Source organism: Dipodomys merriami, unplaced genomic scaffold (genome assembly GCF_024711535.1).
Source record: "Dipodomys merriami isolate MVZ:Mamm:240054 unplaced genomic scaffold, mDipMer1.0.p SCAF_1, whole genome shotgun sequence".
Taxonomy (NCBI): domain Eukaryota; kingdom Metazoa; phylum Chordata; class Mammalia; order Rodentia; family Heteromyidae; genus Dipodomys; species Dipodomys merriami.
Window position 1 is genome coordinate 21453380 of NW_027202270.1, and position 24448 is coordinate 21477827.

The window sequence follows — 24448 nt, forward strand, 5'->3', positions numbered from 1 at the left end:
TCAAGAAAATGTGCCAATAAAGCAGTGAGTAGAAAATCAAGATACACTTAAAATAGCACGTGGAATCCATCATATTTTTTCCTTTGCTTTAATAAGAGAAACATTATTGTACTTAGTATATGTGTATGGAAATGATCCAGACTCTGAATTCAGACCCCAGAACCAAAAAGTTTTTAAAAGGTAATAAGAAGTAAATTTCTGAGCGATAAGCCAAAAGCCTTGTCTCTTAAAATATTTTAAAATCCTTTTTAGACTTTAACTTATCTATCAGCTTACCTAGTGTATAAATCTATGTAGTTATCTTTGCCATCCTCAACTTTAGTATATTGTAATGCTGAGTTCCCTTGATAGCTGAGTCACAACATTCCTGTATTTCATTTAATTCCAATTGGACAGAAAGGAAAACCCTTGTATAGTATATGACCAAGCACCAGATCCTCATCAATTGAAGAGACAGTGATTGAATAGGAAGCAAAATGTGAAAGAGAAAAACACTTTTTAAAATGCAAGTTTCAAAGGGAAGAAGAATTAAAGAAAGAAAATAGTAATAATAAGAAAAGGTAAAGAACAAGAATTGACATTTCATATGAGTAAACAGTGAACATGTTAATGGCCCAGGGAACACCACCCAATATAGTCAAGGAAGATTAGTGAAATACGGGTATATTAAGATACTGAAAGAACACTGTCATATTATCACCATTCTAAGACTCTCCTTAATTTTGTTCCCCAGGACAAATCACTATTGTCCATGAGTACTACTTAAGTAGTCATAAGGGCACTGAGCAAACCCACAGTGAAAACCTTTCAGTGGTTCAAAGAACAAAATCCTACTATACTTACCTGTATATAATATAGAAAGCAGGCTATGGCAATATTTTTTTGGAAAATAGGTATTTTAGAACACTTTGTAGGATATATAATCCTTCTCATGATTAACTTTACTTTTAAAGCATAAAAACAGTCATAGACATTACTTTAAAAAAAATCTATGGCTGTATTCCAATACTGAGTTGGACTAGATTTGGGGAAGAGCCAATAGATCCAGGGGAGCCCGAACATATAGAGCTTGTTAAAACTCTAATAGTACCAAAAAATGATATATAGAGTGTGTATGTGTGTGTGTGTGTGTGTGTGTGTGTGTGTGTGTGTGTGTGTGTATTTAGGTTTTGTCATTTCATACTAATACTAACCTAGCATATATGTAAGTATTACATGTCCTAACTCATTCTTTAAAAAAAAAGGTAATTGAACCAGATTACTTTTACTCCTCATTAATTATCTGCAAATGAAACAGCGCTTTACTCTTACAAAAATGTATTGCCTAATATATTTACAATTTTTTCTTTAAGATTACTGTTAAAAAATAACTGTTAAATCATGCACAGAATTCTAGATTTTTAAAAAGCGGTATTATTTTACTATCACCAAACTTTCTCCTTTTTAAATAATTACAACTGCCTATCTGCATTAAATTTACTAATTTAGATATGCAATTAAAACAATGAAACTGAGTCTTCCTATGTACATATTTTCCACAGAGGATAGCAGATCAAAGGAAAAATAATATATTAGTAAATATTACAAATTTCTATATTTTAAATTAGCATAGTCCAAAACACAATAAATATTTTATATATTAATCCGGTTTGTATGGTATGCAGTGGCTATTAAACTCATACCTTTCATATCCATCATTTAATATTCCGGTAGGGATATTAGGAATAAAAAACATGCCTGTTGACTTTATCATCATGACTATAACTTTTGTAATCCATGTCATTAAATTATACAAATCAATTAAATAAATAAAATCTTGATTTTAGGCAATATCTGAAAATATATTTCTACTTCTAAATGAAATACTATTTGTAGAAAAAGAACCAACTATAATAAATAAATAGGAAAAACATTTACACTATAAAGCAAAACAGCAGCAACAGCAGCAGCAGCAGTAGTAGTATACCTTAATTCAGGTAAAAATACTTAAGTAAAAAAAGAAAGGAAGTATTTTAGAAAATCATTTTGTTACCTCTAGAAGATATTCCATTTTCTTAATTACTCAAAGATCAATTGAACCTGATTGTTTAATAAAATTGTTTTAAAAAATAAGATAGTTTAATAAAATTGTCTTTGCAGTAATGGGTTGGCTAGGTGCTTATGTGTATGTGAATGGTATGGGTTCAGGTTTGGAAATGAGAAAGTTTTCTACCCAGGTATGTTAGCTACATCATTTCAAAGTCTTTTCAGATTGTTAACGCGCACATATGAAGGCCTTGGCCTCTATAGTCAACTGTTTAACCAAATAATTGTTTACCATTCAGACTGAAAGCAATCAAGAGTTCGAGTCATTCCCATTTTGATCAGGAAATTGCAGAGAAAGTCTTCTATTACTTCAGGTATCACAGGCTTTGAAGGAAGAATTGTTTCTTGCTCCTAAAATTTAAATGTACAATTATTCATTTTTCATATCAAACCTCTTTATTAATGGTAGAAGTCTTTCATTCAATTACTCATTGATTAATTTTTCTAATAATTAGCCTTAAATATTATCCACAAAGGACTATTTTAATTAACAGGGATAAAAAGCATTGTTGAAAACAAACAAGTTGTGGTCTTCATACTTGGCAGTCAATGGATGTAGACAGAATTATGAAAAACTAAATAAAATGCATACAGCATGACAGGACTAAGTGCTAGCTGGGCAAAAGGAGAGGCTTGAAGATAGGATCCAAGATCACAGAAGGTATTTGTATAAATTTGCTATAAGTATACAGTTATGAAGAAAGATTTCATTGAAAAAGTGGGATCTGGGCTATAATCCCAAATACAAAATCCCACATGTGAAAATCTTGAAAGATCAAAATTCAGACTCTTAGAATAAAATAACAATAATAATAATAATATAAATAATAATAAGAAATAAAGAAAATTCCAAAAATAGTATAATTCTGGAAAAAACATGTTATTGAAAATTCCTTATAAGGGCATATTTTATATTTACTAAAGATATTTAAGAAACATGTAAAAATGTGAAAGAACACTTCACAGGACACTTTATACAATAAAGCAAGCAATATGACAGATTTTAATGTTCAGTACGTTTTTGTTTTTGTTTTTGTTTTGCTAGTCCAATGGCCTGAAATCAGGGCCTAGCTACTGTCCCTCAGCTTTTGTGCTCAAGATTACTGCTCTTCTACTTTGAGCCAGAGCTCCCACTTCCCACTCAGTCTACTGACTAGCTAGGATTACAGGTATGAACCACTAGTGTTGGTTCAGTATTGTATCTCTCAGAATTATGTTTAACTCTAAATAAAGTGCTATCTCAACACAAGTGCACATCAAAAAGGAAGAGTGACAAGAGCTCTAGATAAGGCTAGAGCATGATCAGATTAAAAAACACTAAGGAGCTCTACTTGCCCTGCTCTTTCACCAGCACATATATACAAAACAAGATTCATATTTAAAAATGCAATAATATGGCTGTATCAATTGTTAGAAACACTGTGGAAGAAGTAATTATTATTCCATGAGGGAAACAAAAATAACTCAGTCAACTCATCAGGAGTCAGAGGTAACAGTTCTTATAAATATAGTTTATTAGAACACAACCAGCCCATTTGTTTACATGTTATCCATTATTGCTTTTAGGGTTCATAAGAGAATTGACTAGTTGGATAACATCTACAGCACATTATCCAATGTACAAAATAAATCAAATATTGGGGAGCATGATAGTTATTCCTGAGTATCAATTTGACTTGTCTGAGAAGCACTTTGGAGATTTGTAAAGCACATAGCTGATGTATCTGTGAGCATGTTTCCAGAGGTGGTTACATCATCTGAGCTCAGAACAAATGAATGTTTAATCCATTAATGGATTCAAAATTAGAGTAGACTATTGGGGAGGGAGTCAAATTTGGTAAGATGGGACCAGACTTGCCAAAGTAGGTCATGGAAGCATGTTCTTGGGACTAGGTCTTTCTTTCCCATTTCTGCTAAGACTCCTCCTCTGACTTTTGTCCATTGTGATGTGAGCTGCTCCACTCTGCCCTCCTACCATGACTGAGTAAAAGCTCTGAAACAATGAGCAAAATAAATCTTAACCCCATTCATGTGTCAGGCATTCTGTCATAGCAACAAAAAGTAACTAAGGCAGATATTTTCTTAAAAACTTTGAAAGCATCATTGTCTCTCAATAGCACTCATTTTCTTTTCACTGACAAGAATTCACTAATTTATCCACATCTGAAAAAGTAGGCTATCAGAACTAGATAGCAGATTACACAAAAGGCATAAAATGTTTATGTACAGATACATTGAGGAAAGCCAACCTTGATGCTCAAAATAAGTTCTTTTCAAAAAAGTTGTACATAGGGGCTGGGAAGTTGGCTCAGTGGTAGAGTTCTTGCCTCACATGCATGAGGCACTGGATTCGATTCCTTAGCGCTACATAAACAGAAAAAAGCCAGAAGTGGCACTGTGGCTCAAGTGGCAGGGTGCTAGCCTTGAGCTGAACAGCTGAGGGACAGTGCCCAGGCCCAGAGTTCAGCCCCCATGACCAACAACAACAACAAAAAATGTTGTACATAATTGAACACTGATGACATTGTTAGCATTTATAGCAAACTGAGGGAAACTTTGGAAGCTACAGAAAATCCTGACCAATGTGTAAGGTTCTATAGTGATTGTTTCAGTTATTTGAGATTGTTTTAGTTATTTTAGGTAATATTGGCCAAGACTATATTAGGTGTTATGGAGATGTCAAAAGAGCAGAGGAAAGCATGTTTTTGCAATATAGTACTTACTAACACAGAAAACTATATCTAATCATTAGATAAGAGCATAAATTACAGCTGAATAATAAATACACTTTAACCTCATTGGCCAGCAACTTTGAAGCTGATATTTTAGAATAAGATAGATGATAGATGAAAAAAGCAAAAACAGGAAGAGAAGAACAGAGAGATGGGTGGGAGGGTGTATAATTTCACTTTCTAAAGATGCCTATGAGCCATTTAGAGAATATGTTTGGTTGCAGAACTCCAGGTAAGTCTTTGCTGTCTCAAAAATATGTTTTCTGTACATCTCTTCCTGAAAATATCAGAATGTAAATATAATCACCTTAAGCTACTATTAATCTTATTGATACATTACCTTACAGAATCCTAACAATTTACTTATTCCTTTATTTATAATTTTGCATTTATATATAGTACATACATTCCCAGCTGTAATGTGATCATAAATGTCTTTTTATCTTAATATATACATACTCATTACATATTTGGTGAACTTTCTCCATGTGAAAAACGCTGTAAATGGTGATAGGAATTAAATATTAGTAACACACTGTTATCAGTCTCATCTGAAAGCCAGTGCTTTTGCTCATGTCTGTAATCCTATATACTGAGATCTGAGGACTGAAGCCAGTCAGAGGCAGGAAAAGTCCAAGTAGACTCTTATTTTCAATTAACCACAAAAAACTGGAAGTGGAGCTGTGGCACAAGGGCACAATGCTAATCTTGAGCAAAAAAGTTAAGAGACAGTGTCCAGGCACCAAGGTTAAGCCCAACTACTTGTATGAACACTAAAAAGACTAGTTGACTGCAAACAAAAACAGTTCAATATAGAAGTTCTTCTACTTAGATTCCAAAAAAAACTGTGCATAATTTACATAGTTAGCATACATACAACTAGTATGTATGCTAATAAATTTATGTATAAAATAGTATTTTTCTTTCAGTTATATCTTATAAACAACTTTATGACTTTGTAACTAAATTGTGAGGTTAATAAAACACTTCAGAGCCTGACGCAATATAATATTCCAAATATTCTATTCACATGGACCCAGAGATCTTCTGGCACAAAGGTGGAGCTATCTCAGAGCATGGTTTTAAAAAAGAAAGATCTAAAGTGACATTTTAGAAAGAGATCCTCATTTATGTGAGTCATACCAGCCAAAAGTCATCATATTGAGAGAATGTGAACTAATATAACCATAATGAAAATTAGCTAAAAATAGACCTATCTCATGACCCCAATATATAATTATCAGGCATATATCTGAAGGAGTACAAATTATATTTTTTAAAAAGATGCCTGGACATCCATGTACTCATTTTTATTACAGCACTATTCAATAAAATAAAGATGGAAATTCAAAGTAAGAAAAACACATGGTGGCATCAGTCAAGATATCCAAGAGGAAAGGAATGTTTAAAGAATATATAGTATGTATATACCTTTGAATACTATCCAACCATAAAGTAAAATAATTATCATGTATAGGAAAATAAGTGGAAATGGAAAACATCATGTTAAGCAAACCATGCTCCAAAAGAAGTATCTCTTTTCACTCTATGTGGAAATTGGATCAGAAAGATGTACCCTCCCCATACAAGTATATGTACGAAAATATAATAAAATCTGTTCAAATTGTTTTAAGAAGCGGGGAGTAGGATAAGGGAAAGTGATGGGCAAGTGAGAATACATTGCATACATGAATTGAAATATCACAATAAAATCCCACCCACACAACTAATATATGGTCATTAAAAGTAAAAACATCATGATCAAAAGTAAGTTCTTAAATTACTTAAAAATTAACTAACCAAGAAGCAGTCCTTTTCTCAATTTCTTAACAAATAAGTCTATTTTCTTAGCTTTTCTCAAGAATCACGTTATATTTTTCAGTGACCAAGATTGGGCCTCGGACTATGGAACTGAGCTACATACTCAGCTCTACCATGATATTTTATTGTAACTATTAAATATCTTTAATTATTATCAATTATTAGTTATCTTTTATTTGTAATCATTAATTTAGAGTCCTTTCTACTATATTCTCTAACATAAAAGGAAATGTTTTGTTTATAACAGATGTAATAAGATCATAACAAAAGAAAACTGCTTTCATAACAAAGATTAATCAAGTGGAGTTCTCACGGAATGTGTCACTTTTGGGAAATCATACAAGAATGGTTATAATGTCGAAAATGACAATATAAAAAATAAATATGGCAGCTTATTTTAAATGAACACTTGGAGACTAATAGAAGTGAAATGGCCATAGCACGCAATTAAGTTTCATTTAACATAGAAAAGTACTTTTGCTAAAGTAAGGGATACAATTGTGTTCAAAATTCTTACCAAGATTTGAGTATCTGTATCCTGTTCTTGTACCAGGTGAATTGTTTTTGCCAGATCTTCTTCACCTTCAGGAATGCTAAAATTGTCATCTGGTATCTGGATCAGAGAGACAGAGACAGAGACAGAGACAGAGACAGAGAGTGAGAGACAGAGAGAGAAACAAGGAGAGAACAGAAGTATTAGTATAAATATGAAGTACAATATAGTAGTTCTCCCTTAGCCTTGGAGTATACATTTTAACATGTTCATATATATACACACACATGTATATATACTACATTTTTCTATACATATACTTGATACAGTTTAATTTGCAAAGCACAGAAAGATATTGGCAATAAAACCATTATAAAAATATACTACAAGAAAACTTATTTAAAACTTAGGAATTGCCTTGTTGGACTGTAATTGATGATTAGTAGCTGAAACCAAACACAGTAGATAGGTACATAGAGACTACTATACTTAATTTTAGAAATATTTTTCTTCACAAACAAAAACATCAAAGAAATAGACTTCACAGCACAAGAAGTTGCATCCATATAAAGACTTCTAGAAAATGAATAACGAAGTCAATTTCTGACTTCCTGGTAAATTGACTTAAGGTCACTTCTAGTGAATTCAAGATTTGTTTATGGACAATTGCTTTTATATACAGTGATAAATAGTCTAACAACTCTACTGGGAGGGAAAAATAATGTTACACTGTCTAGATGTCTAGCCCAGGTCTCCTCCATCATTACTTGTTCTTAACAACCAGCCCCAGTAAATATGTAGTTTATTATAAACTAACACTCTTTGCCTAAGTGTTAAAATCTTGGAAGAATGAAATGCATGGTAATTATATTGATGAGAGATTCCATTAGTCACATGATTCTTAGCTACTAGCAACTATTTGTCAGGTTTTTACATTTAAATCATTCAGTAACTTTATATATAAAACGTAATTCTTACCAATATCCTGTTTCCTATGTTTGTGTTATCTCTTGTTGTCTAAAATGTATTGTCAGGCTTTCCTCCACTCAGTGTTACTCACAGCTTCTATTATCCAGAAGTGATTTTATCCTCCAAATCTCAGAAGTAATAATAGGTCTCATAAGGTTTTAAAAAATGTTTTGAGATGCGTGTCTTTCTCTTACAACTATTGGTAGGTTTCATTGGAACAATTAATTCAATTGAAGCGCTGAGATCCAGAAATATAGTTGAGCTAGAAATATGCAAGAACTCCAAGCTCCAACTGAGTATGAAGATCTGAGAATCATTAACAAAAAGACAGAGTAGGATACTTCTCTGGGACAGAAATGAAAGTGTATAGCATGTATCCATAAGATAGGTAATTAGAAGATGAATCTCAAAAACCATTAACAGGAAGAAAGAGAGGTAAGAAGTTTTTCCCAGACTAATTGGAATATCCATAATTCACATTTAACCAGTTGATTGCATCTAACTTAAACTACAAATTAGTGTTTCCTAAGGAAAATAAAATGTTTACATGGTTCATAAAATAAATAATTCATGAAGATGACTTTTATGACTATAGAATGAATAAAATTAACAAATTACCTCTTCATACTCAAAATCATCTTCAGATGGCTCAGTTATGGTGATATCTGAATATATTGTTAAGGTTTAATCTCAAAAATATGGAACAACAACAACAAAAAAATATGGAACAATATCATTCACCTTAATGGTATCAGATCTAATTATATATGAAATTTGTAAACCATACACTTTTGTTTTTGGTCAGTTATGGGTCTTGAACTCTAGGCCTAGCACTGTCCATGAGCTCTTCAGTTGGAGATGAGTGCTCTACTACTTGAGCTAAAGCACCACTTCTGGTTTCTGGTGGTTAATTAGAGATAGGAGTCTCATGGGCCTGCCCAGGCTGACTTTGAACCTTGACCCTCAGATCTCAGCCTCCCAAGTTGCTAGGATTATGGGCATGCACTGACTTAAACATACACTTTTTTTAAACTTTGCATTTTCTAGACAGTCTACACATTTATATATAAAATAGTTTAGGATTTTTATTTCTTCAAATTAATGAAAGACCACATTTATACCTATCTGACTAATATTTATAGACTTCCAGTTACATCTAGGATAGATACCTATGCTAAATTACTATATGTCCATAAGAATATAAATTAGAAAGAGATAAATTTTTAAGGATTATCTATAATAGCAGAGCTCCTGAGTATTCCCAAATCTAGGAGACTTTATGTGGTAGGACGTATCAGAAAAGACAAAACAGAAGGTACAAGACCTCAAAATAAAAGGTAAAAACATACCTCTATGCTTTCATCAATAAAATTTACTTAAATCTCTTTATATACATTAGCTTTTAATTAAATGATTTGTGCAGGAAATATTCCTAGTTTTTAAGTAAATATAAGCTATATAGCAATCATAATTCAATGTTATATAATAAGTGCTTAAGAAATGAACTATCCACAACTATTAGAAAAAATAATATTATGTCATTTGCAGGGAAATGGATGGACCTAAAACAAATCTAGTTAAATGAGATAAGCCACTCTCATATGCAGAAGTTCTAAAATACAATGGGACATAATAACTTATACAGGATGCTAAGCATTCACACACAGTAAGATCAAAGGAGGATACTCAGGAGAAGAACAGAAAGGCATAATGCCTATGTACATCTAATCAAACAAAATATTATTTATTGACATGAACTACGGGAAATGGAAGCAAGAGATTTTTTCTTTTTTGATATTTTGTTTTGTTTTCATTGTTCTGTTTGTTTATTTATATGTCTTTGGGAGTGCAAGGGGGAGACACAGAAATGGAGAGACAAAAGTTAAAAAAACATGCAGCAACAGTACTTACTGAACAGTACGTTGAAATGAACTATACAACTTATGTGTGAAGGCTAAAAGGGAAAAACTGGGAGAGAATGAGGGAATTAATGTATTCTTTACCTTGTCTTATGTTAACTATAACCCTCTGTAAATCAACTTTATAATAACAATTTAAAAACTTTTTAAAGAAATAAATTTATTCTAGGAAGTGAAATAAAAAGAAATTAATTATCAATAAAATGATTCTAATAAAAAAGAAATCCAAGAGTACTTCTATAAAACTTCCAATAATGCAAGCTGTTTGTACCAGCAAATAAAAAGTTCAAGAAAATAAAATATTAAAAATGAATATTAGATTTTTTCTAAGATTTTTTCTAGGATTTGTGGAGGTTGTGTCTTTAATATTTTTTTCTGCTTGCACTAAACACTTTTATGTATAGTGACCATTATGAAAAACAAAGATAAGATGAGCCTATTACTTTGTTGCTGAAAATTCTTTCCTTTGTTAATATTTTTACCTTGCAAGGCTTCTCTAAATATGTATAGGACAACCTATTTTATTTCAATCAAGAATAAAGAATAGATAATATATAGTGTTTAATAGAACCACACCTTATTAGTTTTTCACATACTAAATCATTTGGCCCTCATCCTGTATATGGGCTAAAACTATTATTGTTTCCGTTTTGCAAATCAAGAATCACAGACCCAAGGATCCAGAGTTAGGACCAGAGTGGAATCTACCCCAGCAGTTCAGGTTGTCTCTCCATATTCTGTATGGGATTCCAGTTCTACACAGGTCCTTGAATTGTTTACTAATTATTTCCCACAGATTTATATTCCTCTAAATATATTTTTGTTATCTAGCTTCACTCATCAGAAATAATCACTCTTCACTGTCTTTATCCCTGTCACTTACAGGCAACATTTAAGCCTAGTGTAGTTATGATCACTTCTCAGATAATAGATGTTTGTTAAAAAAAAAAAAAAAAAAAACCAACAGTATTCTATATTCAAACATCAGTGTCTCTCCCAATAATGTGGTGAAAAGTAATTAGGGTCAAAAACAACTCATTACAAAACAAAAGAACAATAACACAGAATATAGCAATACATCTATTATCTACCACATCGTTTTAATTCATTCACAGTAAGTACTGCAGACAGTAAGCATCTACTTGTATGTGATATCTATTGCTGCAGAACAGTTTCCAATTGCATTTTCCTCACTCTAACAGTCTCTTGTCAGGCAGGATCCCTAGAGAACAACAGGACTGTAGTAGCAATCTGTTAGGCTGTTTTATCATTAACACCTAACATATATTTCCAACATCTGTCCAATTCTACAGTCCAAAGCAATGCTGATTCTTTAAAAGATTGCTTATACTAGCATCCCAATATAAGTATCAATAACAAGTATTTGTTATTTATTGCTCCATAATAAACTGCCCCAAACTTGGCATTTAAGAAACAAGAAGCAAATATTTCCATTTTCCAGGACATAGATGAACCTGGAAGTGAAATAAATGAAACACAGAAAATATGATCTCATATATATTTGGAAACCAGAAAACATTCAACTCACAAAATCAGAAAGTGGAGGGTGGTTATCAGGGTAGGGGGGTAAACAAATGAAGAGAAGAAACTGAGAGAGCATCTACTTCCAATGATAAGGAAAGTGAGTTCTGGAGACCAAATATAAACCATGATGACTAGCTAATAATAATATCTCATAAAAGTAAAATTTTCTTCCCCACCCCTCACCCCCAAAACAGGTAATTATGTGAGGTAGACACATTACTTGCTCCAATAGTGGTAACCACTTCACAATGTACTAAATATATCCAAAAAGGGAACAATAAGCGTTTATTATTTCATTTCTGTGAGTCAAGTATTCATTAGCCACTTAGCCAAGTGTGGTAGCACATACCTGTAATCATAAGTAGGCAGAAGGATTGTGAGTTCCACAATCCTATTAAAGATATGGCAAGATCCAATTTTAAAAGTTGGTGGCAGTACAGTTCAAGTGGTAGAGCATTGCCCAGCATGCACAGAGACCTTGAGTTCAATCCCCAATAATACAAAAACCAAAGAGTCAGTTAGCTGCTTAGCTGGAAGATATTGATTTGGGGCCTGTAATGAGGTCATAGGCAAGATGACAGCAAGGTAGCCATAATCTGAAGGCTGAGCTAAAGAGGCAGGATCTACTTCAAAGAAGGCCCACTGACACTACTAGTTTTGGATTAAGGTCCTTGGTTCCTCCTCATGTGGGTCTCTGCACAAGCTGCTTGAGCACCTTCAAGATTTGGTGACTACTGCACATGCACAATTCACACTTCAAGAAAAGGAAACCTTCCCATTTCCTTATGAATGAGGTGAAGTCATTCTTTCTGATGGAAGTATAGAACTCCATTATGTATATATACCACATTTTTCTTGATTTTATTCATTTTCTTGACCCATTCATCTACTGAGGGGCATCTGAGTTGATTCATATCTTAGCTATGGTAAATAATGCTGCAATGAACATAGCTATGCTGGTAGCTTTAGTGTATGATCTGGTAGCTTTAGTAATTGTGTTTTAGCTTTTGGTTAAATGCCCAGGAGTGGGACTGCTGGGTCATATGGGAACTCTATGTGTAGTCTTTTGAGGAACCTCCACACTGCTGCCAGAGTGGCTGAATCAGTTTACATTCCCACCAACAGTGTAGTAGAGTTCCCTTTTGGCAAACTCCCTACCAGTATCTGTTATTTCTGTTCTTGAAAATGGCCATTCTAACTGGGGTGAGGTAGAATCTCAATGTAGTTTTGATTTGCATTTCTTGTATGGCCAGAGATGTTGAACATTTCTAAGACAGACCCTAAGAAACATAGGTTCCATGGTATCATTCATTTGTAATAATTCGTATATGCCTAGGATAGTCCCATAGACCAAAAGCTATGTACATATGATGACATAAAAGGATGCTAATCCAAATGATCTCCACAAAATAGAAACGAGAGGTTTTCTTTTCTTTTTTTTTTTTTTTGAGTGTACTGTTGCAGTTTTTTCTTTTGTCTTTCATTTTTTTTTCTCCTCCAGTTTATTTCCCATTGTCACTGTTTCTGATTTTGGTACCCTTTGTCTTGTATATAAGTCTATCTGATTTGAGGAAGGGAAGGGGAATCACAGAAATAGTGAGACAAAGGAAAAAGAGGGAACCAATGTAATACTCACTAGACACTATATTGGAAATGAACTTTACAACTTGGGAGGGGTAAGGAGAAGGAAAGAGAGAGAAAACAAGGGAGGGGTAACATTGCCCAAAAAGAAATGTACTCATTACCTTACTTATGTAACTGTAATCCTGATGAACATCACCTTTACAATAAAATATAAATATAAATAAAATAAAATAAAAACTAAAAAATAATGAAACCCGAATTCGTTTATAACGAAGTCTTAGAAATTACACATGACCGTTTTTTCAATACTTAGTATGTGAGGACTATTCAATAGCATAAGTAAGTGGAGATGCAGCTTTGTACTAAGATACTTTCCTAGCATGTATAAAGGCCTGGGCTTAATCCTCAGCATCACTTGGAGCTTGTAGAGCATGATTACCGAGGAGTAGGGAGCACTGGCCATCATGTTCTGGGCTGGCAAGCTATTATATCATCTAGGAGAGGTAATCTAAGCAAAGCATTTAGGGTGGTGACTGGCTTATAATGAATGCTATGTAACTATTTAATACTATTTTTTTTACTCTGGTAAGAGATGAGTATCCATGAAGAAATCTCAAAAGTAGCCACTATCCTAAGTTTTCAGTAGATTAAGATGAGTGAATACATAAAAGACATACTAAGTTTCCCATTAGTTTTAATTTATATTTTATGATATAGTTTATTTATTGAGCTAACATTTTCCAAAGTTAAGGCAGAGAAAGTTAGCCTTTACCTTATAGAATAGTATAATCTTCTGAGAGACGGATACTACAAAGTGATTTTGAAAGCAATTGTTTATGTCTAAATCCAGAAAAGCAGTAAGATCCTTCACATTCATACCATAATAAATCTCAGAAGTGTTATAAAATAATCTAGATGGACTTTAAAATTATAAATATGCCAAGAATTGGATTTGTGAGGTGCTACATGGTTTATTGAACCAAGCATTAGAGAGAAAAATGCAATTTGTTCTCAACACATGCAAAATATCAATACAATAGGTATGACTTCTTCCAGTAAATATTCTAGGCAAAAGAACTTAATAACAATACATTGTTTCCATATAATTGAAAAAGATGATAATAACTAGTATTTTACAAAGCAAGAAAATACTTTCACATTAACCATAATGATATTTATTTTCACAAAAACCCTGTAAGGTCAATAGTAAACATATAGTCATCTCTAAGCTGAAAATGAGGAAACTAAATCAAGGAAATTAAGAAATTTACCTAATATTCTATAGCATTCATTGAGTGACAGAGACACATCTCTTGAATACAAATGCCATGAATACAACTACAGTGGCACAATAGACATATGCATTGTATGTCAATACCCTAGCTGAGAACTAACATATGTGTGTCCTAAATTTTCAAGACATATGTTGCCAACAACTACATCACCTAAAGAGCTTTATTTGAAGACCTTGGAGGAGAGAGCATAAAATAATTATAGGAGATAGAACCAAAAACTAAAAGATTAAGAAAAAAAAGTTAAAAAAATAAAAGGCCCAAACCCAGAACACCTACACTCTGGATAGTATCTTTCAATTCCCAAATATGAATCTTCAGAAAATCTTTCCAAAAGAAACTGAGTTAATGTAATGTTTCAGTGTTATTGAAGAAATAAGTATATTGTGGTCTATATATTTGTATCAACTATCATATGGCCAGTTACTAACCCATGGACACACAAATGTACAAACTAATCCTAAAATGATTCTTCAGTACTTTACAAATATTCATATCATACAATACATAATCATGGATGAATGTGGATACTGGAGGAGAAAGGAAAATATTGGAAATAAAATAAACGTAAAGATATAGCACATACTGGGCAGGAAGGTGGCTCAGTGGTAGAGCGCTTGGCTTGCATGCTTGAGGCCCTGGGTTCGATTCCTCAGCACCACATAAGCACAAAGAAAAAAGCCGGAAGTGGCTCTGTGGCTCAAGTGGTAGAGCACTAGCCTTGAGCTGAAGAGCTGAGGGACAGCACCCAAGCCCAGAGTTCAGGCCCATGACCGGACCCAAAAAAAAAAAGATATAGCACATACCATAGATCTCTCTGACTTTTTAAGTCATAAACAGAATTGTCTCCAATCTTCCCAGCAGTCAGGGAAAAGATGATACTGTTATCAGATGTCAATTTAGTATCCCCTGAATAAAAACAGACAAGTCTCTTAGAAAATATATAACATTCTCTGTTTCCAAAACCTCCGAGAAATTACACTCTTGGGTACACATAAAGAGAAACGTATTTTATAGATATTGATCCACTTGGGTCTTTGTGGCAGATGGAAAGATAGAAAGACAGAGTGAAAAAGGAACTGAAGGAACACCCTGTGTGAAAGTTTGGAAAGCACTTCTTTGGACAGCAGAGTAGAAAAGGGCAATCCATCAACAATTGTCTGAAAGATAAAATACTTGGTTACTTTTGTACTTCTGAGCAACTTTCTCATCTGTAAATTAATCTCTTAGGTTATCCTAACAGGAGAAACCATTCAAGAAAGCGGATCACAGTTTTCAGGCAAAGTTCTTTTTCCACTGGAAAAACAGCTAAGATTCTTGCTCTGTCTGAGTAAAAGAACATAATGGAACCCCATGTGCAAAATTCGTTTCCAACCTTATCTACTACCCACAGATCTGGTTCTTGCTGTTCTGACACCTCAGTCTTAACCATGCCTAGTTTCCTAGTCTGTTCTTGTTTTAAAAACTTCTTGTGGTTCTCCTTTCCTGCCTGCCTTGAAGTCACCACCCACAGCATAACCTACTTCCAGGCCAGATCTTTATAAAGTCACAGTGTAGAAACAAATCAAGGTTCCCACTCTGCCATATCATTATTTGTTCTGAAAGGAACTTGAGAAGACTTGTGAATTTTCATACTATAATTTTCACACTGTATTTAGTCACCCTGAGTAGACTAATTCTGTATTAGTAGAACCTTCACTAGGCCCTGTCATTGTAGCTGCTAAATAAATAAATAAATAAATAAATAAATAAATAAATGGATGGAACAGCTGCACTGAAACTGCCAAGAGAGCATGAAAACTATAATAGTACTACAAATGACACAACTTTATGGCCACATGCCTCAGAAGCATTTCAGCTGAACTAATGCAAAAGGGGTTGTGGTGACAACTGGTATCATGAGGTCATAAGCAATCATCCACATAGGCCAGAGACAAACTAATGAACAATTTTCAGAAGGGAGCACAAAAGGAACACAAAGTTCCTCACACACTGGTCTCTTCTGTTCTTGTTGTTTTTTTTTCCTTAGGTCCAATCATGGCCAGCAGCAGTATCATTATATAAAAACCAGAGTGAAACATAGCTAATTATATTTTACATATTTTCCCAAAGCTGCCATATACAGAATTCACTTTGTGTCTTCCCCATCAGGCCAGAGCCCATGTTCACAGAGGTCAATATAAAATATAACCTGGATCTTCCATATCAACATGTAAATATAAAATTGTAAAAGTTCTATAAATACTAAAAATTGCAGTAATCTTATTTCTTAGGAATACCAGCCTGAATAAAGTTAATTGAATAATACAGACCAAGGATGGAAAATAAATGGCATACTTGATTTTTCCCCTCTGGTGTGTGTATTCCCGGACACTTTGTTGTCACATCCTCATATGGCCTCAGAACTCTTACTAGTGGCATGGAGCCACTAAAAATTCTAATAGTGGAAATGCTATGGCTATTCTTGCCTTAGATAACAGTGACAGCAGTCCATGGTAATGCAGACACTCAGCCCTACCCAGGATTTAAATATTAGAATCTTTATTTAAAGATCCATGGTTGATTCATATTAAACTTAGCCTAGATCTGAAGACACAGAACATATTTTTTTCTCTCTCTCTCTAAGTAAGCTACAAATTTCACACATGTAATATCTGATACTTTATATAGTAACATGGCTCAGAGTCTAGATTCCACACTTAGGTTATCTATACTTTTATCTGAAACTATGCAGGGTATACATATTGTAGTATCTAAGGACTCCTGGATAAATTACATTTTCCAACTATAACAGACAATACACTATTTAAGAACATAACAATTATTGAGAATTTGCCTGTTCACTGAAGTACATTTTTAGAATAGAAGAAAAAGACACTAAGGAAAATAGTAAAGAAAGATTAGGAAAAAATTAAGAGAAAATGAAGAAGGATAAAGGAGATAACCTACAAATCTCATACTAGCTGTCTATTTTTTCACTTGTTCACTAACAGCATTTTTTTAAAAATTTTTTTTGGGTCCGGTCGTGGGGCCTGTACTCTGGGCCTGGGCGCTGTCCCTCAGCTCTTCAGCTCAAGGCTAGCACTCTACCACTTGAGCCACAGCGCCACTTCCGGCTTTTTTCTTTTTGCTTATGTGGTGCTGAGGAATCGAACCCAGGGCCTCAGGCATGCAAGGCAAGCGCTCTACCACTGAGCCGCATTCCCAGCCCACAGCATTTATTTTTACAAAACAAAAAACTGCTGAAAACAATAATAAAAAGGCAAAAATGCACTTCAATATTCAAAGATTACAGATATTCCTTAAGAAGAAAAACATTACTGTTAGCATCAGCCAATTGTGATTGGCTGATGGAGGGTCTAGGATCCTCCATTTTGCAGCTGCAAACTTTGGCCTTGAATCCAGAGCTGACTGCCCTCAAAAGACTTGCTTAAACTCACTCACTCCTGAGAAATTGCTACTAAGTACAGGAGAGACCTCTGAAATAACCAGCAAACTTACATTCATGCCCTAAGAATCCAAACTCTCAGTGTTACAATGCATAGAAATAGGAAAGCTAACTAGGGAAGCAAAGAGTAAAGAAGGTGAGTAACAAAGCAATATGTTGAAAGTTCCATCTATCCAGAGTCAATGTAATTCCATTACTAGTCCTTGAACAGTCTTTCTCCAGACCAGTCCCCAAAAGAATCAACCTTTATCTCTCTTATTACAATTTTTTTTCTATCCTGTATCTGCCAATTGGAATTGGGTATTCCCAAATATCCACAGCTACACATTAATAGGTAGCCCCTGGTTACTAGTACAATGTGAAAAAAATCTCATCCAAGTTGTGATGAATTCTAATAAAATAAATATATTTTAACAGGCACTCATAGCTTATGCCTACAATCTTAGCTACTCAGTAAGCTGAGATCTGAGGATCACCTTTTGAAGCTAGCCAGGCAGAAAAATCCATGAAATTCTTATTTCTAATTTACCACCAAAAAAAAAAAAATGAAGACAGAAGTAGAGCTGTGGCTCAAAAGGTAGAGTGCTAGTCTTGAGCACAAAAGTGCAGGGACAGTACTCAGGCCCTGAGTTCAAGCTCCAGCCTGTATTAATTCATGAAATGATTTCTCCCATAAAAAGCCTTGGATAAGTATTTGGTAAATATTGCATATAACAAAGCTGATTGGTTATCTTCACTATTCTATGGAAATTTTGGTTGAAACACTAAATAGCAATTATTCAACCAAAAAGACATGGAAGAAAAGTGGCTAGATAACTCACAAACTGGATAATAAAAATCCTAAAAATAATAGTTTTGTTTTTGAAGCTGGATGCAAACATAACAATTTGATGACAGATGTAAACCACCAAAGGTTGGCAATTTTGAATCTATGATGTCCTTACAAATTAAGAAACCTAGTTTTCATCATTAAAAATTTCATTGAGTCAGAATGCCATCATGTATTTCACAAATCCTGTCATGTACTGCAAAAAATGATCACACTGTTAGTCTCATGTTAATAATTAAACTGTGTTTACAGAATTCATTTTAATGAAAACAAAAATGATTAGATGATTTGTTACCATTCACTAACAACTGTAGATGAACTCAGAAAGAATAATGTGAATCAATTTTTAGTTTAAAAGGAGTATTACTGGAAAAGACAGCCTATTGGAGCTATGAAAATGAAGCATAAAATATCATTTATGACACTGAAGCACCCATTTATTTCATTTAAATTGATTTCAAACTTTTTAAACTTACATTCCTATAAAACTCAATTTTTCATCCAATGTAATATGGGATATTTTCTCTAATCTTCCCATTAAATTCTTCATAGTTTGCTAACAGGTTGTATACTAAACCTGAGCAGCCTTGCCAAAGCTCACAAAATGAATCACTGCTGTAACTCTTGAACTAAATTGTGTGAGGGGGAATGATTGGACAAAAAATGAAAAAAAGAATCAAGGAGACTTTGGGATTTCCTGAATATCTTTAGGAACAAAATAGATAACCACCTTTCTCTTATCTGAAGAATGGAGTTAGATGTCTTTTTCTCACAAGCCTTCCCCATCTCTCTTGTAAGATATAGATAGATAGATAGATAGATAGATAGATAGATAGATAGATAGATAGATAGATAGATACCAAGAACAAGGGACCTCTAATGCCTTGCAAAGAAAAAGTTAATCATCCACATAAAGTTATTCAGTGCTTCTGGTATTTCTCCTAAGAATCACCCATCAAAACATACTTTCTCCATCAGCCTCTCGAGTCTCAAAAAAAGAAGAAAAAGAATCCTATCATTTAATCATTACCGTTATTGTTGTTGTTATTAATAAACAGCTAAAGTTGAAACCACCGCCCCGGGGTGCAATACTACTGAAACAAACTCTGGACCACTAGACCATTCTACAGAATCACAGATGGGGTAGTTGAACCTTCAGCTCCAGGGACCTGCCTTAGTCTCGTTAAGTGTTGCCAGACGGGATTACTTAAGAGTATCCTAAAACCTCGAGGGCTAGTTTAGGAGCACAATGAAATGCCAGTAGGGCTAACTACATTTGTATCTACTTAAACAAAAATACCAGCCCTCAAGCCAACACATACTGGGAGGTTACCAAGCGCCTGTCTGGCCTGTCTCCCAACTCTTGGAAGAGGATGAGCAGCTAAGGCTGTGGTCCTGGAAGGGGGAGTCAGTGGGGTTCTCGGGGGGTCCAGGGACCAGGCTGATGGAGACCCCAACAGGCGCTCCCTGTGAGAAACCGTGGCCACGGCCTCCAAGCCCACCAGGCGGCCCAACCCTGCAGGCCGGCGGGCCTTCACCAGAAGGATACGTTCCAGGTAGTAGATGCCCTCTGCGGCCACCTCATCTGTAGTTGCCCCAGCCGTCGTCAAACCCATGCCCAAAGCTTCTTCCAGGACCCGCACAGGGGCGGAACTCATCCCTTCCTGTTGAGCCATCTGCAAGGCCCCACCGTCGTCCCTGAGGTGCTGGCTCTGCGCGAGGAGACTTCGCTAAGGCCTCACTCAGTTCTCGCGAGAACTAGCCTCCTTCACCTCTTCCCGCCCGCCAGACCCAAGCACCCAGGCCGGCCGGAGTTCACCGTGTTTTCCCAGGTTACCAGGGCAACTCGTTGCCTAGTTACCACAGGGCTCAGGACGCGGGAAGCGGCTCTCGGAGTGGACAAGATGCCAGAAGCAGTCCTCTTGGATTACATTTTCTGAGACGACTTGGGGTTCACTTACACTTTGATCCTTACATTTCTTTCTTTTCTCCCCCGAATTGCCTGTCTCTGGATTCTTACAAGCCCATTATTAATCCCTGAATTTTAGATGTTTGAAGATCTCCAAATGTTTCCAGGGAAAACTGTGTGGAAAAGAGAAAAATAATCTTTGCCTGCAGGAAGAAAAGCAAGTATTAGAAATCATAATTGATAGAGCTGCCAAATGTAATTCAGATGCTTAGCAAATATTAGCTGTGGTCACCTAAGTCAATTCATGTCTTATAATCTTTGATGTGTTTATCTAGACACATTTTTGTTTGGAGGATGTAGCAGAATCTCCATAGCATCTATTTGTAGCATTGATTTTTTGCTAAGTTAAAGCCTTTCCCTCCCCCAAAAAATGGCCCAACATAATGTATAATAGATATTTGCCCAATCATGTAGCAAATAACACTTACTGCTATGACAGGAATTTCTTCAGGTTAATATTGTGTATAAGAAGTATTTTCAAAGCCTTTTTCCTTGCAGATTCTTTTTAATTTTATATTTCTTTCCTTTTTCTTTCCTTTTCTTTTTTTTGTTGTTGTTTGTTTTTAGTGGGTCATAGGACTTGTACTCAGGGCCTAGCTGCTGTCCCTGAGCTCTTCTGCTCAAGGCTAGCGCTCTACCACTCCGAGCCACAGTTCCACTTCCGGTTTGTAAGTGGTTAATTGGAAATGAGAATCTTATGGGGACTTTTCTGCAAGGGCTGGCTTCAAACCCCAATCCTCAGATCTCAGCCTCCTTGACTAGTTAGAATTACACATATGAGCCCCAGTGCCTGGCCTTATTTTGTATTTCTTTATAAATACCAGATATTAAACAATGATTCAAAGCTCCCAGTTATGACCCCCACCCCCCAAAAAAAGGTAAATTCTAAAGGTGATTGTGAACATGAGTGTTGGATACAAAGAAGCTGCATTAATCTTGAGCCCAATACTTAATGTTTCCAGGCTTGTTTCCTTGTTTGTAAAATAATAATATTACCTACTTGAAATTGAACAGAGAAAGGTGAATCAACAAAGCATTAATAACATAATACTAATACAATAGCACTAAGAATTGCTAGCTATTTCTAATAAATTTGATTTTTTAGAATTATTAAATACACAATATTTGGAGAGTTCATTCCTGACATGTACGTATTTTCTAACCTCTATTTTATCATTGACTTCACATCAAGCATTCTGAGCAATCATTACATGCAAGGAACAATAGCAAAAGACTGAAAATTCAGGAGAGAAATTTTGAAATCAGTGAATTATCTGATTTAAAAGAAAGTATGTTTCAGAAAGAGTCATTATGTCCATCCTGGAGGTTCTTCTTTATAAAGCTAGCCCTAAAAAGAAAGACATAGATAAGGGGTGGTAAGCGTAGGCCTTGAATTTTATTCATACCTAGCAATACATGTAGATACTTGTATTTTTTTTTCTTTTGGTCTGTTACAAGGGATCTTCTTAGACTACAAATGTAGTATATCACATTCTACAGATAGGCTTATATATTAGTTCTTCTATACTTTAAATAATTTTCTCTCAATGTTAGGGGCCTAATCTCTCAAAATATTTAATATCTTACAATATCTAAAAACAAATAAAATGTAAAATATAAAGTAAATCAAAAAGTACCATCATGTCTTGTGTATCACATGCTTTTAATAATTAATGTGAATAAAATTTGTTTAAAAACGTAAATATTACCAAGTTCAAACTAGTATATTATAACAAATATATAGACACAATTTTTAAGACAAAAATTAAATATTTTTAGAAAGATCCAATACTTTTTAAAGAATGAATAGTTTAATAGTATCATTAAAAACTAGCATCCAATGTATAAGGATAAGTAGGAAAGATTCATGTAAAAAATCTTTTAAAAAGTTGTCTAACAAAAAAAAAATCAAACAAAAATGTATAATTCAATGTAGAATTCAAATAACTAAGGATTGAACTTAATCACTAATCTTTAAATCCATATAATGGGTTTCAAACTTAAAAGTCACCTAAGATTTTTTGTCTCAACAACTTAAAATGCATTTCATAGAGACATAACTACCAATGTTTCTAAAAAGTCAAAGTAAAAGAAAACATCTTACTTTATAAATATTTTGATTTTTACAATAAGTGAGCAATATTTTAAAGCAATTATATTTTTATATAAATGTAAACAAAAACAATAATTCCCTTCAGATAAAAACCAGAAAGCAAATGACTTCTAATAGCTTAAAAGTTATATGTCTTTGAAAAGAATATATTTTAAAATAGTCAATATCGATTGAAATTTTAATTGTTACCTACTGTTTAATTGAAAATAGATATTAAAACATCACCAAGAGAAAACAAAAAGTTTATGTCATAGTAGTTAAGATTTATTTTTAATCCTATATCCTTGCCTTTTTATTACATTTTACAAACTTCCTTGAAAGTAGAGGAAGAAAATGTGCTTTACCTCTCTGATGAATGAGTTGCAAATTGTCTACTTTCCCTTTGAATATATCCCTGAAGAAAGCCAATAAAGAAAACCAAAGGAGACAGAGAAAATGAAGCAGCAATCACAAAGGACAACAACTTTAATATACTCCAAGCCTAAATTCTCCCTTTATGTACAAGTAAAATTATTTATAAAAGCAAAGCCAGAATAAAATCTGACAATAGATGTACTTTCTACACTTGTAGTTTCAAAGCAGAGAAAACTCATATGCAAATATATAGCAAAGTACTATTCAATTTTCAGAAGTTATGAGCATCCATTTGTTACCAATACAGTTCAAGCCATTTAGTGGTACATCTTTATAGAAAAGTAGCTTTCTTCTTTTCTTTCAAAACTTCACTGTGAGTGGTAGCCAGTTTTGGAAATTCTGAATTCATAGACATAATAGTAGTTATTCCAATCATACACTATGTATTTTTCCTTTTCATTAATCTTCATGTGAAGATCTACTTCTCCCATATTGTTAGGCTGTTGTTTGTGGTGTGAAATATACGATGGAATATTAATCCCAAAGAGAAGCTTATTTCTCTTGACTTCACTAAAAAATTTGGAATCACTACTTTAAATAGAGCCAAATCTGTTCGAGATTTGTTGGGAATCTGAGAAAGAGAACTCTTGTACTGTCCTTTGGCATTTAAGTCCTAAGAGTGCTATACTAAACTTGGAAATATAAAGAAAATTTCTACCACTATTGAATCAATCTGAAAGACCTGTCTAAATTAAGAGAAAATCCAAGCTCATACAAAATATCTTGACAGCTAAGATACCAACAATAAACAAAATAAAATTAAATGTAAAAGAAAACAATAAAAAGTGAACACAATACTCTGATCTTTTTTCTTTTATCATTTTCCAATAATAGTAATGGTTTCTTGGAAAAAAATGGCTAATTCTAATACTGGGCTAGGAATTTACAAGACGACTGTGAAGAATGTTACAGCTCCATAAAGTTTAAAAGTTCTACTGTACTTAAATTCTCAGTCGTAACCCATGATGTTATGTCAAAATACACAGTCAACTGAGAGAGTTGCCAATGGACAAAGTAAGATAATGAGAACAAAATTAATGAAAATATAGTTGGAGTATTATGCAGCATTAAATATCCATGATTTTATTCAGCCATAAACAATTCAGTATGTTGATAAATAAATGGAAACTAGACAAGCCTCCTGTAAAAAATAGTTGCAATTAATACATAGATAATGGTCACTCTAGAAAGTAGACTATAACTCTTCACTCTTCAGTTGTGGGCTAACTACAGTG

General features: G+C 33.9%; 1 protein-coding gene across 2 annotated transcripts in view; it reads right to left on the bottom strand.

Annotated features, from left to right (window-relative positions):
* Positions 1-20461, bottom strand: part of Spag16 (sperm associated antigen 16) — a 782336-nt gene extending 761875 nt beyond the window's left edge. The window contains exons 1-4 of one of the 2 annotated variants that reach the window (XM_070027619.1): positions 20267-20458; positions 8719-8765; positions 7156-7251; positions 2318-2436 (exon numbers count right to left, since the gene is read on the bottom strand). In XM_070027619.1, the coding sequence (XP_069883720.1) occupies positions 2318-2436; positions 7156-7251; positions 8719-8765; positions 20267-20393 (389 nt within the window). In that variant the 5' untranslated portion in view covers positions 20394-20458. Of the gene's footprint in view, positions 1-2317; positions 2437-7155; positions 7252-8718; positions 8766-20266 lie in introns of both variants that reach the window. The other variant, XM_070027711.1, reaches the window with a different exon arrangement.
* Positions 20462-24448: the final 3987 nt, after the last annotated feature.